Consider the following 16847-nt stretch of genomic DNA (forward strand, 5'->3'; position numbering starts at 1 on the left):
CCACCGGTCTCTTTGGAGGCCGTGTCTTTACCGTCATGTGACGCGAGCCGTCGCCCCACCCGTCTGCAGCCACTCCCGTTCTCAGTCCCAGAGCTCGAGAGGGCCACGTGACCGTCCCGGGACCAGTCACGTGAGGCGCAGATCCTGGGTGGGAGGGGGTGGTAGAGGGGTCCAGAGTGGCAGTAAAGGAGGAAGATGGCGGGGTGCAGGGGGTCTCTGTGCTGCTGTTGCAGGTGGTGCTGCTGCTGCGGTGAGCGTGAGACCCGCACCCCCGAGGAGCTGGTAAGGAGCGGGCGGAGCCGGGCTGGGGAGGGGGCGGTTGCTAAGGGACTGCGAGAGGCGTTGCCGGGGGTGGGGCCGGGCCAATCTGGGCCCGCAGGTGGCAGCCGGTGGGGTCTGGGGACCGCAGTCCCGGCTCTCGAAGCGTCTACCCTGCTTCACGTGCCTAAGTCTGGGGTCTTTTCTCATAACCCCTCCTGGAATCTGAGAGAGAATCCAGGCCAGCTCCAGTAAATCCCACCCGTTTCCTTTTATTTCCATCTGAAAAGAGTTTGGAATGAAACAAGCGTTTTCAGAATGAGCTTCCTCACAGGACTTTGTGCTTATCATGCTGCTGTTTTAGCTTCTCCAGTTCTTTCTTACTCTATCCCTCACCCTTTCTGGGTCACTGACAGTCCAGCTTCCCCTTGCAAAGCGTCCTGGGAAAACCCGAGTTGTGTTCCCAGAGTTGACAAGTCCTTTCTGATTTCAGATACGTCACATTGTCAAATGGAACCTGAATTTTTACTCCCCTCTTCAGCTGGCATTGGACATCTTTGAGGTGTCCTGAGGAGGAGGGTGGTTATTTGGAGATTCTATGAGTGGAAATGATAGAGCTCAGCTGATGGCTGTAGATCTCATCCACATGGTCCCTCACCTCCGAAAGGTTTTTTTTAAGGGCTGATTCCTATTTGATAATGGCTCCAGGTGATGTAGAAGCTAGCCACTGATTTCAGTAAATACTTCTACCTCCTTCCACTCTTAACCACTAAAAAGGGCTCCCTCTGCGGATCTGTTTTTCTAGACCATCCTTGGAGAAACACAGGAGGAGGAGGATGAGATTCTTCCAAGGAAAGACTATGAGGTGAGCTCCTTTGATACTGCTTGGGTAACTAAAGTAGTGAGTGGCCTGGTCACTTCAGGCCGAAACATTATGATTCCAACCAGAGACGCTGTTTGACCTTCTGTCCCAGGGAATGAGTGAGTAAGAAAACTTGCTTCTGGGAAAGAGACTGTTTAGCAAGCCCTTTTCTCACCTTAACCCCCAAAAAAAGTCTAGTGTTTTATAAATCTGTGGCACCTTAATCTGGATAGAGTATGTATTTGCCATTAAACTGTTTGCTTTTACAGCTTACAGAGAGACCTAGAGTGAAAGGCACTGGCAGTATGTGCTCCTAACAGGTGTGTGCTTGTAAACTGTTAAGGAGGCCTTGCTTCTCTTCTAGGAGAGCTTGCTTTTCAGATATTTTCTTGCTCAAGCAGCTTGTCTCTGACATGTTCTTGAAGTTGAAAGTTGAAGTTCCAACTTTCATGTATGGGATTCTTAGAGGGTGTGTTTTTAGTAAAACCAACACTTCCGGGGGAAACAACATGCGTGACTTTTTATCATTAAATTCTTAAACTGTATACTTAAAGAAGGTAGACAAAAGCCAATAACCCCATTCATTAAAAGATGACTGTTAACACCTTACTAAGTATCTTTCTACATCCTTACCCATGCTTTTATATATATGATACACGCTTTTTTTAAGTAACAAAAATGAGATTCCACTAAATCATCTATTTTAACCTGTGCCACTCACCACCTTTATTATACTTTTTGTATCACTAGGTAATTTTCCACAACCATTTTTTTTTTTTTTTTTGAGACAGAGTCTCACTCTTCCAGGCTGTAGTGCAGTGGCGCAATCTCCACTCACTGCAACCTCCGCCTCCTGGGTTCAAGTGATTCTCCTGCCTCAGCCTCCTGAGTAGCTGGGATTACAGGCGCATGCCACCACGCCCAGCTATTTTTTGTATTTTTAGTAGAGTCGGGGTTTCACCATGTTGGTCAGGCTGGTCTCACACTCCTAATCTGCCCGCCTCAACCTCCCAAAGTGCTGGGATTACAGTTGTGAGCCACCGTGCCTGGCCCACAATCTCTTTTTAAACAGGAATAGTATTTTATTGTGCCACAATGTATTTACTCTGTCTTGGGTTTCTTCCAACTTTTTTGTATCACGAACTGCATAGTGGTGAACATCCATCTATCCTTTCCTGTCCATCTTTAATTTCTTCCACTTCTTGGAATTAATCATGTATATATCTAGTGTGTTTTAAAAATGTCATATGGGGCCGGGCGTGGTGGCTCATGCCTGTAATCCCAGCACTTTGGGAGACCGAGGTGGTGGATCACCTGAGGTCAGGAACAGCCTGGCAAACATGGCAAAACCCCATCTCTACTAAAAGTACAAAAATTAGCTGGGCGCGGCGACACAAGCTGGTAATCCCAGCTACTCAGGAGGCTGAGGTGAGAGAATCCCTTGAATCCGGGAGGCAGAGATTGCAGTGAGCCGAGATTGCGCCACTGCACTCCAGCCTGAGCGACAGAGCAAAACTCTGTCTCAAAAAAAAAAAAAAGTCATATGGACTTAAAAAAATTAATATGCTAGACAATAACATTCCCAGGCTAACTTTCTTTTCAATATTTCATCTTACTTTTGCCTTAGAATTTAGTGTCAACATTAGGATTTGTGGTGTAGCACTTTTTTTTAATTTTTATTATGAAGGATTTCAACTATATGCAAAAACAGATAGAATAATCTGTTGAAACCCCTTGTCCTCATCACACAGCTTCCACAGTGATTTAACTCAAGCCCAGTCTTCTTTTGTCTGTGCTTTCATTATCCACTTCTCCATTCTCATATTAGTATTATTTTTTAATTGTGTGTGCGTATTTTAAAGTAGAGACAGTCTCCCTATGTTGCCCAGGCTGGTCTCAAACTCCTTGACACCAGCGATCCTCCCATGTCAACCTCCCAAAGTTCTGGGATTACAGTCATGATCTACCATACCTGGCTGCCCTTCCCATGTTATTTTGAAAGAAATTCTGTACATCATATTATTTCACCCATAATTCAATGTGCATCTCTTAACGGATAAGGACTTTTAAAAAGCATAACTCAATACTATTACCACATCTAAAAAATTAGCAATTTCTTGATATCAAATATCTACTGTCCAGATTTTCCAGTTTTCTTGTAAATGTCATATGTATTTTAACTTTGTTTGTATCCGGTTCCAAAAAAGGTCCTTTTTTATTTGTTTGATAGATCTGTTAAATCTCTTTTAATCTGTAGGTTCTTCCTTCATCTTTTTTTTTTTTTTTTTTTTTGTAAGTTATGTGACAACATAATTAGGACCCTGGGATTTTCTACTGTCTGGATTTTGCCATTTGGACCCTTTTGTATAGTTTAATATGCTACTCTGATGCGACCACTTTGAATGAACCAAAAAGCACTGTATCCACTGCTGTGTTTTCTTCTATTTCTTTTTTTTTTCTTTTTTTAAAATTTGAGATGGAGTCTCACTCTTGGTGCCCAGGTTGGAGTGCAATGGCTCAATCTCAGCTCACTGCAACCTCCGCCCCGCCCTAGGTTCAAGGGGTTCTTTTGCCCCAGCCTTCTGAGTAGCTAGGATCACAGGCGCCCACCACCACACCCGGCTAATTTTTGTGTTTTTAGTAGAGATAGGGGTTCACCATGTTTACCAGGTTGGTCTCGAACTCCTGACCTCAGGTGATCCCATTTCGGCCTCCCAAAGTGCTGGGATTACAGGCATGAGCCACCATGCCTGGCCGTTTTCTTCTGTTTCCTAAGTATTTGTTTCCTTGCACAAGTATTTGTTGCCTTGCACATAGTGGAGAAGTTTGCAGGAATTAGTATAAGATACTCTGTATTGTTCTGTCACCTTGCACTCCCTCACTGAACCCTGTTACATCATCCTGACTGTATCACCAGGACTGAGACTGTCTCACAGCCTTCATCCTACTTCTAGGAGCTCACCAAGGCTTCCCCATTGATACCCAGGCTCCCTCACCCCTTCTACTAAATTGCACTTACATTTGTAATGCACTTGCCTTCAGCTGATATGCATATTCATGTAAAGTTTTGTTGTTTTTGTTGTCCTTTGAGACAGAACACCCAGGCTGGAATGCGCCCAGACTGGAATGCGGTGGTGTAGTCTTGGCTCACTGCAACCTCTACCCCTGCCCCTGAGTTCAAGCTATTCTCCTACCTCAGCCTCCTGAGTAGCTGGGACTACATGCATATGCCACCATGCCTAGCTAATTTTTTTTTTTTCTTCTAATTTTTGTATTTTTAGTAGAGACGGGGTTTCACCATGTTGACCAGGCTGGTCTTGAACTCCTGACCTCAGGTGATCCACCCACCTCAGCCTCCAAGTGCTGGGATTACAAGCGTGAGCCACTGCGCCTGGCCATATTCACGTACATTTCATGGGTTAATGTTCTTTTCATATTAGTCATTCATATCTCTCAACCATCTTCAAGAATGAGCTTCTTGAGAGCATTTGCTTTGGTGTAAGAGCAAATTCATTCAGGCACTTAATCAGAAAAGTCTGGATTTTATGTAATCCATAAATAAATCGACTTGACGCACAAAGTATAATAAAGAGGGGAGTGAGTGGGATAGGTTAAAATAGTTGATTTAGTGGAATCTCATTTTTGTTACTTAAAACACGTATTAAAAGCATGTGTGTAAAAACATGGGTAAGGATGTAGAAGGATATTTAGTAAGGTGTTAATAGTCATATTTTAATGAATGGGGTTATAGGCTTTTCTCTACCTTCTTTGATAGTCAATCAACTAGAAAACCCTTCTGTTGAATAACTTTCTAAAAAGTGCCCCTTCTCCTTCCTGTCTCAGGAAGAGTTCATTGCATATATTTGACTCTTTATTTGATAAATTCGGGGTCTTACAAAATGTTAGAATCCCGTTTTGACATCCATTCTCATTATAGGTGGTTTGAATAATAGTAACTTTCTGTGAGATGTGCCATTACAAACAGGAATGTTTTCATGCAGGTCACACAGTCTATTTATATTATACCTTTGAATTAGAAAGAGGCACCCTCAGAACGTAAGACCTAGAATTAAAGGCCTCCCCCACTGGCCATAGCAGCACCCCTAGCTCACAGCCAGTTGAAGGTGGTTTTGGTGTGAACACTAAGATGCCCCTTCCTGGTTGAATTGGGGCTGGTTCAGGCCCCACCTCCTTCCCGGCCAGGTGCCATTTTGCTCATAACCCCCTGTAATAGCCCTGCAAGACACATATAAAATTTTATTTTCTAAAAAAGTTGTTAGTCCCCTAAGCCAAAGAGCAACATATACTGCAGAAATAAAAAGAAGTTAGTCATAGCAAAGAAGAAGTAACAGTATCTGGTTTTAATAATAGGTCATATATTCCATTGGTACATATTTACGAAGTGCCAAACTCAACTAACTTATTTTAAAAAAAAGAAAGGTCGGGCACAGTGGCTCACACCTATACGTCCAGCACTTTGGGAGGCCAAGGCAGGAGGATCGCTTAAAGCCAGGAGTTCAAGACCAGCCTGGGCAACAAAGTGGGAATTTGTTCCTATAAAAAATTTTGTTAAAAATTGGCAGGGGCCCGGGTACAGTGGCTCACGCCTGTTACCCCCATACTTTAGGCTGAGGCAGGTGCATCACTTGAGCCCAGGACTTCAGACAAGCCTGGGCAACATGGCGAGACTCTGTCTCACCAAAAAATACAAAAAAATTAGCCAGGTATGGTGGCGCGCCTGTGGTCCCACCTACTGAGGAGATCGAAGCAGAAGAATTGCTTGAGCCCAGGAGATGGAGGTTGCAGAGAGCTGTGATCGCACCACTGCACTCCAGCCTGGGTGACAGAGCAAGACCTCGACTAAAAAAAAAAGGGATTTCACGCCTGTAATCCCAGCACTTTGGGAGGCCGAGGCCGAGGCAGGCGGATCACAAGGTCAGGAGGTCAGAGACCATCCTGGCTAACACGGTGAAACCCGTCTCTACTAAAAAGGAGTACAAAAACTAGCCGGCCCGAGGTGGCGGTACTGTAGTCCCCAGCTACTCAGGAGGCTGAGGTAGGAAGAATGGTGTAAACCCAGGGAGGTGGAGCTTGTAGTGGCAGGCTGAGTTAAGCCACTGCACTCCAGCCTGGCGACAAACAAAAGACTCAAAATACTCAAAAAAAAAAGGGATTCTGGTGTTCTAGTGTTGTGGTTGTTTCTAAATGCCCTTCCTGGCGGTTTTATTGCACTATAATCGGCATACTATTCAGCTCACCCATGTAGAGTGTACAGTTCAATGGGGTTTTAAAAAATTAGTATATTTAGAGTTGTACAACTATTCCCACACGTCAATTTTTTTTTATTTTTATTTTTTTATTTTTTGAGATGGGTTGGCTCTTGTTTGCCCGGGCGGGTGCAATGTTGGAATCTCAGCTCACTGGCCCTCTGCCCGCCTGGGTTCAAGTATTCTCCTGCCTCAGCCTCCTGATGGCGGAATTAAGCGCCCGCTGGGCCCTATTTTTTAGTAGAGAGGAGGCTTCTCCATGTTGGTCCAGGCTGGTCTCTAACTTCAGCGGCGGGTGATCCGCCGCCTCGGCCTCCCAAGTGCTGGGATTACAGGCATGGGCAGCTGGCGCCCTTGCCAGCTAATTCTACAGTCCAGTTTAGAATATTTTCATCACCTGAGGAAACCCTGCACTCATTAGCAGCCACCTGTCCCTCCCCTTGCCCCTGACTCCAGGCAACCACTAATCTCTCCCTTTCTGTGTCCATAAGATTTGCCTATTCTAGGCCTCTAAAACCTTTTTTTTTTTTTTTTGAGACAGAGTCACAAGCTCTGTTGCCCAGGCCTGGAGTGCAGTGGCGGATCTCAGCTCACTGCAAGCTCCGCCTCCTGGAGTTTTACTTCATTCTCACCTCAGCCTCCCGAGTAGCTGGGACTACAGGCTTCGCCATCTGCGCCCGGCTAGTTTTGTATTTTTAGTAGAGGCGGGGTTTCCACCGTGTTAGCCAGGATGGTCTCGATCTCCTGACCTGCATTGATCCATGCGTCTCGGCCTCCCCAAAAGTGCTGGGATTACAGGCTTGAGCCACGGCGCCCGGCCACCTTTTTGTTTTGAGACGGAGTCTTGCTGGCATCGCCAGGCTGGGTGCAGTGGCACCATCTCGCTCACTGCAAGCTCCGCATGCCTCGGAGTTCCGCGCCATTCTCCTGCCTCAGCCTCCGAGTAGCTGGGACTACAGGCATGCACCACCGCGCCCAGCTAATTTTTTGTATTTTTAGTAGAGGCCGGGGTTTCACCGTGTTATGCAGGATGGTCTCGATCTCCTGACCTCGTGATCCGCCCGCCTCGGCCTCCCAAAGTGCTGGGATTACAGGCATGAGCCACCGCGCCGGGCTGATATCTAAAAACCTTCTAAATGTTTATGGAACCATAGAGTTATTAGATAGAACCATCAATCAAGTAATTGACCAGTAATTTCCATACGTATTTGGGATGAAGGCAAGAGATAAGGACAAACCAAGTCTTGTTTCTCCTCTGCTCTCAGGCACCACTCGCACAACACTGCTGACACCCGTGTGTGGAGGTTGTTTCCCCACACACCTAGCAAGCAGTCTCCAGCAGACACCTGCTGGGTAGCCTCTAGTTCAGTGCCAACACTGTCTACCTGATGACGTCAGATCAGGTGGAGGGCTCTGTCCCACGAGACTGTTTCCACGTCAGATGCTAGTTAAAAGTAATAGGCAGGCCGTGCGTGGTGGCTCACGCCCATAATCCCAGCACTTCGGGAGGCCAAGGTAGGCAGGTTGCTTGAGCCCAGGAGTTTGAGACCAGCCTGGGCAACATGGTGAAACCCTATCTCCACAAAAATTTAAAAATTAGCTGAACATGGTGGTACACACCTATAGTCCCGGTTACTCAGGAGGCTGAGGTGGGAGGATGGCTTAAGCCCAGAAGTTGGAGGTTGCAGTGAACCAAGATTGCACCACTGCACTCCAGCCTGGGTGACAGAGAAAGACCCCATGGCAAAAAAAAAAAAAAAAAAAAGAAAAGAAAAAAAAGAAAGAAAGTAGTAGGTTGTCATCTGTTATTTCTCAGCAACTGGCAGTGAATTGAAGGTTCACAGGACTCCCTCCTCCAGTTTGGTTAATTTGCTAGAGCAGGTCAGAAAACAGAAACGCTACTTACGTTTGCTAGTTTATTAATAAAGGATGTCACAAAGGATACAGAAGAAGAGCCAGATGGACAGATTCAAGGAACGTGGGAGGGGGTCACGGAGCTTCCATCCCCTCTCCAGGCACAAGTACCCTCCTGGAACCTCCAAATGGTCAGCTATTCGGAAGCTCTCTGAACCGTGTCCTTTTGGAGTTTTATGGAAACTTTTTTATGCAGTCATGATTGATTACATCACCATCCCTTGGTGATCAGCTTAACCTTCAGCTTCAGTCTCCTCCCTGGAGGGATGGGTTTCCCACCCCGCTAATCCTGCCTTGGTCTTTCTGGTGACCAGCCTCTTTTCTGAAGCTATCTAAGGGCCCCCAGCCACCACTCATCTTATTAGCAAACAAAAGATACCCGGCTCAACAAAAAAAAAAAAAAAAAAAGGAAAAAAGACAAAGTCTGTGTGTATGTGTATTGTTGGGGCTCAGAAAATGATACTGGAAATACAGTATCATTTGCTGAACTGAAGAAACAGCCTGGGGGTCTCTCTCTGACCTTCTTCACCCTCACACTTTGTCTCTCCCAAAGCACAGGATGAGGCCCTTCTCTGCCATTCCCTTATCTACCTAGAAACTGGACCTACCAAAGAGGAACACAGTTGTCTTTGATCCCTTTCCTGAAATGTCATTAACCAGGGAATGTTAAAACTCATCTCACAGAGGAGACTGAAGACCAAACAATATACCTAGACCCCGGCCAAACTGTCCCAAACCACTGTTTGTTCACTGTCCCATTCAATTTCCAAAGAGAGTCTTTCACAAGATAATGTCTGCCTCCCAGATCCATTCATTCCCCACTAAGAATTATTTCCTCCCACATCCCCATTTCCCCTTCCCTTCTGAAGAAGAGTATAGAAGCATCTGTACCTCACTGGGGTTATTGGGTAATCATTCTGCAGTTCCCCTGTGCAATGCATGTTAAATAAGTCTGGATGCCTTTACTCCCATTAATCTGCCTTTTGTCAGTTCACTTTCAGCAGACCTTCGGAGGGTGAAAGGGGAAGCTTTTCCTGTTGGCCGCTACAATATATATGTATGTGCATATATGTTTAATCACTTATGGATGAGTCTAGTTTCTAAAAGTACTTTTTTCCTCACTGTGTTTTTTTGTTTTCTGATCAGTAAAAAAGATTTTTTTTTTTCTGAGACAGAGTCTCACTGTGTCACCTAGACTGGAGTGCAGTGGCGCGATCTCAGCTCACTGCAACCTCCACCTCCTGGGTTCAAGCGATTCTCCTGCCTCAGCCACCCTAGTAGCTGGGATCACAGGTGTGTGCCACCACGCCCAGCTAATTTGTGTATTTTTGGTTGAGGCGGGGTTTCGCCATGTTGGCCAGGCTGGTCTCAAACTCTTGGCCTCAAGTGATCCACCCATCTCGGCCTCCCAAAGTGCTAGAATTATAGACGTGAGCCATTGTGCCCAGCCGATCATTTTTTAAAATATAAAAAAGCACACCATTTGTGCCATGAGAATTTCAGACAACACCCAGAAACAAATACCCTCTTAAGCACTACCTCACGGATGTTTTCCCATTATGAATGCTGATGTGCAAAAATCCTAATTTTGTTTAATCAAAAAAGGATATTATACTTTTAATTCTCCATCCTGCTTTATTTTTATTTTTTAATTGCATCTTACTCTTTTGCTAAACAATTTTTAGACATTTTCCATATCTTTCTATATAGACTTAACTATAATCATTTTATTGGTGTATAGTCTTCTATATTTGGATGTATAAGTGATTTACTCAGTCACCTGTTGGTACTCCAGGACTCATAAAAAAGGAATTTGGACTATAGGTAAACATATAGATAGAATAAATTGTCATTCATCACATGTGTTTGGCTGACGTGAAACTGTTGTCCAGGAGTGTGGCTGCGACCCGGCTAGTGTCCAGCTGATGTGGGTAGGAACAGGTTGTAGGAAGGAGAGCTCATGGCCGACCATTTTTCTTTGTTGCCAAACTGCTGCGTCTTTTTTTTTTTTTTTTTTAAGATAAGACTCTCGCTGTGTTGCCCAGGCTGGAGTGCAGTGGCATGATCTCGGCTCACTGCATCCTCCGCCTCCCAGATTCAAGCAGCTCTCCTGCCCTAGCTTCCTGAGTAGCTGGGTTTACAGGCGTGCTCCACCACTCCCAGCTGACTTTAGTATTTTTAGTAGAGATGGGATTTCACCATCTTGCCCAGGCTAGTCTCGAAGTTCTGGCCTCAAGCGGTCTTCCTGCCTCGGCCTCTCAAAGTGCTGGGATTACAGGCGTGAGCCACTGCGCCCAGCCCAGACTGCTGCTTCTCTAACAAGACAACTAAAATGATTTCCTTTGAATTGTTTCTCTAAATGTCTGTGGCATACCTGCAGGTTGCTTGCAGGATTTCTGTGTTCTGTGATGCGTGTTGTAAAGGATGCTGCTTTAGATGTAGAAGTTTTAGGAGCCGAGAGCCAAGCTGAGTCTGTGCCTCTTCCTAACATAAAGTTGAAGTTGCTTTTAAAAATACTTTCCATATTAGTTTGTCTTGTGACTAACCTCATTTCCATAGACACTAACTACAAAAGATAATTATAACTAATTGACATTCTAAATTAATTTGGTTCTGACTAACTGAAACTTTTGTTCACATCTAATGGAGTAAGTTTCATAAAGCTCATGATAGCTAAAGGTCTTTACATATTTTGCCAAAACAGGAAGTTTAAAAATAGGTAATTTAAAACTTATCCTAAAGCATGAAGTGTGAACCTGAAGCAACACCGCTCAAATTGTAATGTGCATCTGAGTCACCTAGGGCTGCAGGGCTGCAGAAAGTCTGAGATTCTGCATTTGGTTTCTGTGTTTGTTTTTGAGACAGAGTCTTGCTCTGTCACCCTGGCTGGAGTGCAGTGGTGCGATCTCAGCTCACTGCAACCTCCGCCTCCCAGGTTCCAGAGATTCTCCTGCCTCAGCCTCCCAAGTAGCTGGGATTACAGGTGTGCGCCACCACGCCCGGCTAATTTTGTATTTTTAGTAGAGATGGAGTTTCGCCGTGTTGGCTAGACTGGTCTTAAACTCCTGACCTCAGGTGATCCACCTGCCTTGACCTCCCAAAGTGCTGGGATTATAGGCGTGAGCCACCGCGCCTGGCCAGATTCCGCATTTTGAACCAGCTCCTCCTGGGTGCTGCAGGTACCACTGCTCTGCCCATCCACATGTTGAGTAGCAGGAACCCAGAGGTTTGTCCCTTTGCAGGTCTTCTCACCTGATGTGACTTTTTGACTCACCTTTGCCTCTTTTTCAGAGTTTGGATTATGATCGCTGTATCAATGACCCTTACCTGGAAGTTTTGGAGACCATGGATAATAAGGTGAGTCTTAACAATTCTTCATCTCTGGGGATCAAATCAGTCTTAACATGGCATTTTTTTTCTCTTCTAAAGTTCCCAGTAAGTATCTTTACCCCTTGTTTTTTGAACCTTTTCCTGCGATACAGGCAGACCTCACTTTATGCACTTTGCTTTATTTCACCTTGCAGATACTGCAGTTTTTACAAACTGGAGGTTGGTGGCAACCCTGTGTTGAGCAAGGTGCCATTTTTCCAATAGCATGCATTTTGTTTGCATTTTTTAGCCATAAGGTATTTTTTAATTAAGGTATGTACATTTTTGTAGGCATAATGCTATTGCACACTTAATAGACCACAATATAGTGTAAACATCACTTTTATATGCATTGGGAAACCAAAACACTCATGTGACTCTCTTTATTGTGATATTTGCTTTATTGTGGTGGTCTGGAACCAAACCCATGCTATCTGCAAGGTAAGCCTATGTTGGCATTTATTCCCTAGGCCTTTATCCTGCCAACCAGAGTTCCCCCTGTCAGTGCAGCTTGCCCAGCCTCTTAAGGAGTCCATCATTTTTGCATTGTAAAGCACCTGAAATCCCAACATCATCTTCACTGTGCCTGCTCTCCACGTGGAATTTAGCTTAAAACTGGTTGGCCAAGATATGTTTCTTCCCATCTGCCATCATAACCCTGTAAACTGAATCATTCTTTTCCTGTGTTAACAGAAAGGTCGAAGGTATGAGGTGGTGAAGTGGATGGTGGTGTTTGCCATTGGAGTCTGCACTGGCCTGGTGAGGAGGCAGGGCCTGGAGGGATGGTGGGCCAGAGGGCTGGAGGGACTCACAGGGAAAGCCCTGGCCTGGTGAATAACATTGTTATTTGTCATTATAGCATTTATAACATTATAACACTGTAACACTTGTCATTATAATCAAGAGTACCTTTTCTTTTTCCCTTCTTTTTTTTTAAATGAATAATCGTGGCACAGTTTTTCATACTTCCCTGGTTTTTGCTTTGTGAAATGAAAGCGAGACACATGACGATGGTGTTCTTGAAGCGCTCAAAGGTTTGGGCAGGAGTTATCTTTTATGATATGATTATGGATCATAATCTGTAATCTACCTGATCAACTAGATAACATGTCTCCCTAGTGGGTAGAGAATGCATTGGGTAGAGTAAATAATGGATGTTAAAGTCACTTTTTTTTTTTTTTAATTTAAATAGAGACAGAGTCTCGCTTTGTCACCCTGGCTGGAGCACAGTGGCGTGATCATAGTTCACTGCAGCCTCGACCTCCTGGGCTCAGGTGATCCTCCTACCTCAGCCTCCCGAGTGGTTAGGACTCTAGGCAGGCATGAGATCACTCTTTAGGGAAAAAGCAAAGTCGTGGGTACGGAACTGTGAATATCATGCCCTTCATTTAGCACGGTGTGCCATTGAACAGCATGGCACAACACAGATCTTGATCTCATGCAGGGAGTTCATGGTGCTATCCTGGGCTCCTCCCTGCATGTCGTTAACGTTATCTAGAAGACAGAGCCAGCAGCCATGCATGAAGGGATATGCCCATATGAACAGAGTTGGTGGAGGCAGCAGCTTCACAGGTGAATCACAGACAGGGCAAGATTGGAAACATGGCCAAAGATGAGGATAGCAAAAAGTCTGGAACCAGAACTGCTGACTTCACATTGTTAAATATGAAGAGGAGAAGCTGGAAAAATCAGCATCAGTAAAAATGATCCATGTCAAATCTGATTCCGGTCAGTACAGTGTTGGGATAGGGTATCTGTTCTCAGTAGCAGCCTGTTTACCACCTTTCTTTTGAACTGGCCACAAGCCTCCTACTTAATTTGACATGACATGCCTGGAAAATGTACACATGTGTTTGGTATAATGTAGCCACAGGGGCCAATCACGATTTTTATTTTCATGGCGTACATCAAATTTTTACTATAGTAAATCCCCAAGTAAAGGAACGTCTTACTAGGTAAGACTAATGGCACTCAGAAGACCTCTTCAGTGACATTCTGATGGATACCATTTTGGGGGAACTTGGGTTGATTTATTGTTTTATTTAAATCTCAGGGTGTTGGGCCAGGCACGGTGGCTCACACCTATAATCCCAGCATTTTGTGAGGCTGAGACAGGAGGACTGCTTGAGCCCAGGAGTTTGAGACCAGCCTGGGCAACATAGGGAGACCCTATCTCTTTAAAAAAAAAAAAAAAAGAAAAATCTCAAGGTATTTATTTTGCTGTATATGTTTCTGGTTGCAGATTTCCCTATAATAAGCTAGTCATTAGGCCTCTAGTTGTTAGTGTTTGTGCTACTTTTATATCAAACTCTTTGGAGCTGTCACTTGTCAGTACTACAGGTTAAGTGTCCCTTATCAGAAAATCTAAAATGCTGCAAAATCCAAAACTTTTTGAATGCCAACACGATGCTCAGAGGAAATACTCATTGGTGCATTCAGATTTTGGATTTCAGATTTTTGGATTTGGGATGTTTAACCAGTATAATGCAAATATTAAAAAAAAAAAAATCAGAAATCCAAAACACTTCTGGTCCCAAGCATTTCAGATAAGGGTTACTCAAGCTGAAGCAACTTTACCTCCTACCTTTGTATTTTAGGAAGGCAGACCTGCCTTTATGATATAGGACTCCCAACTCTTGTCTGCTGATGTGTGGCCACTTATAGCTTCAGTATTAAAAAGCCTCTAGGCATTGGCTTGAGGGAAGGCCAGAGGTAAAGGCAAGAAGCCTTTGTTCCTGAATCAATAAAATTAGAAGTCTTTCTAGTTCTCCTTTAAGCCCTGAGCACTTTGGAGAGCGGAATATTGGAATTTGGTTGTTTTCTCTACCCAGAGTAACTATGGACTATAAGATGGTTATAAGTCTAGCCTGGCACAGTGGGGTGTGCCTGTAGTCCCAGTTGCTTGGGAGGCTGAGGCAGGAGGATTTCTTGAGCCCTGGAGTTCAAGGCCCAAGGCCAGCCTGGGCAATATAGCAGGACTCCATCTCAAAAAAAGATGATTTTAACTCAAAATAATGACTTACAGAACCTGCTAATAACGAACATGCAAAAAGCACATACACTTAAATGAATGTTGTGTTTTAAAGCAAGCTTGTCCAACCCATGGCCCAACACAGATTCATACACCTTTTTAAAACATGAGATTTTTTTGAGATTTTCTTTTTTTAGCTCATCAGCTATTGTTAGTGTATTTTATGTGTGGCCCAAGACAATTCTTCTTCCAATGTGGTCCAGGGAAGCCAAAAGATTGGACACCCCTGTGTCAGTAGTCTTTCTTGGTCTCACGTGTTTTTCTGCACCTGCTTCCCTCTTTGTTTTCCATTGCTTCACTCAACTTAGCTGTACCCTCTGCCTTTGTTCTTTGGAGGGGCAGTGGGACCGGGCTGGAGAAGGGATCTCATCCTTCTGAGCTTTTCTGCTGTGCATTCACGTGCTGCTGGCTGGTGAGCAGCCTCCATACATGCAGTGGGGGAGGAGATGCCTTCAAGAGAAGCACACCTGTACTGCACTTGGAAATAAGGCTGTGTGATAGATCTCTTGCTCTTCACAGGTGGGTCTCTTTGTGGACTTTTTTGTGCGACTCTTCACCCAACTCAAGTTCGGAGTGGTACAGTCATGTATCCTTTTCACGGTTCCTGGTGTTCGTGGACTTCAGTGGTCACCAAGGTTCTTTCTTACGTAGAAATGGGTTTAACAGTAAACATGATATTAGAAGGGCCACTTATTAGCTATTCAGCTTTAATATTTTAATGATCACTGAAAGACGCAAAAGCAGGACTTTAATAAACAAAGACATACCCATGTTTGTGGTTGATGAGATTACAGATGCCACAAAGATGCCTGTACTCCCCAGTCTGTAAATTTAATGTAGTTCCAATCAAAATTCCAGTAGAATTTGTTGTGGGACTCAGAAGTTCTTTCTAAATTTGTGTAGAAGAGTAAAGGGCCAAAAGTAGTGAGTCAGTACGGTTCTGAACAACAAGAAGGTGGACTTGGCCGGGCGCGGTGGCTCAAGCCTGTAATCCCAGCACTTTGGGAGGCCGAGGCGGGCGGATCACGAGGTCAGGAGATCGAGACCATCCTGGCTAACATGGTGAAACCCCGTCTCTACTAAAAATACAAAAAACTAGCCGGGCGTGGTGGCGGGCGCCTGTAGTCCCAGCTACTCGGAGGCTGAGGCAGGAGAATGGCCTGAACCTGGGAGGCGGAGCTTGCAGTGAGCCGAGATCGCGCCACTGCACTCCAGCCTGGGTGACACAGCGCGAGACTCCGTCTCAAAAAAAAAAAAAAAAAAGAAGGTGGACTTGACCCTGCCAGATACCAAGTCTTATAAAATTTACAAGTTTGGGGAGTTAGGAAAAATAAAAAAAAAAAGTCATACAATTGAAGATTCCGTCATTGAAATTGGTCACATTGGTGTAGGAATACCTAGACAGTGGAAAATGATAGAGAAGCAGAAACTGGCCCTCACATGCATGGAACTTTGGTGAATGTCAGTTAATACTACACATCAGCGAGGGAGTGCTGAATGGTTTAACAAAAGATGCTGTGTTATTTAATAAATAAAAATACACATCTACTAGTCCCAGCTACTTAGGAGGTGAGCCCAGGAGTTTGAGGCTGTAGTGTACCATGGTTATGTCTGGGCAACATAGCAAGACCCTGTCTTAAAAAAAAAAAAAAAAAAGATGCTGGGACATGGGTGATCCATATGGAAAAATAGTTTTATTCCTATTTCATACTATAAATAAAGATGGGCTGGGCGCGGTGGCTCAAGCCTGTAATCCCAGCACTTTGGGAGGCCGAGACGGGCGGATCACGAGGTCAGGAGATCGAGACCATCCTGGCTAACACAGTGAAACCCCGTCTCTACTAAAAATACAAAAAATTAGCCGGGCGTGGTGGCGGCGCCTGTAGTCCCAGCTACTCGGGAGGCTGAGGCAGGAGAATGGCGTAAACCCGGGAGGTGGAGTTTGCAGTGAGCCGAGATCGCGCCACTGCACTCCAGCCTGGGCGACAGAGCGAGACTCCGCCTCAAAAAAAAAAAAAAAAATAAATAAATAAAGATAAATTCCAGATGAAAATGTAAATATGCAAAACAAAACTTTAGGAGACTATATGTTGTCAAGACTAGGGAATAATTTCTTAAAACTCCAAAAGGCACAGATTATAAGAAA

At 44.6% G+C, this 16847-nt stretch overlaps 1 protein-coding gene across 5 annotated transcripts in view; it reads left to right on the plus strand.

The window, feature by feature from the left end:
* Positions 1-6: 6 nt before the first annotated feature.
* The window catches only part of CLCN6 (chloride voltage-gated channel 6), a 39166-nt gene continuing 22325 nt past the window's right edge, over positions 7-16847 (plus strand). For 2 of the 5 annotated variants that reach the window (XR_640820.4, XM_003891119.5), the window contains exons 1-5: positions 7-282; positions 1064-1123; positions 11593-11658; positions 12364-12429; positions 15221-15287. Coding sequence is in view for 4 of the 5 variants with exons in the window: in XM_003891119.5 (XP_003891168.1) it covers positions 196-282; positions 1064-1123; positions 11593-11658; positions 12364-12429; positions 15221-15287 (346 nt within the window). In the remaining variant the exon portion in view is untranslated. Of the gene's footprint in view, positions 283-1063; positions 1124-8136; positions 9359-11363; positions 11481-11592; positions 11659-12363; positions 12430-15220; positions 15288-16847 lie in introns of those variants that run through there. The other 3 variants (XM_021935987.2, XM_021935990.2, XM_021935992.2) reach the window with 3 other exon arrangements.

This window comes from Papio anubis, chromosome 1, assembly GCF_008728515.1.
Source record: "Papio anubis isolate 15944 chromosome 1, Panubis1.0, whole genome shotgun sequence".
Lineage (NCBI taxonomy): Eukaryota > Metazoa > Chordata > Mammalia > Primates > Cercopithecidae > Papio > Papio anubis.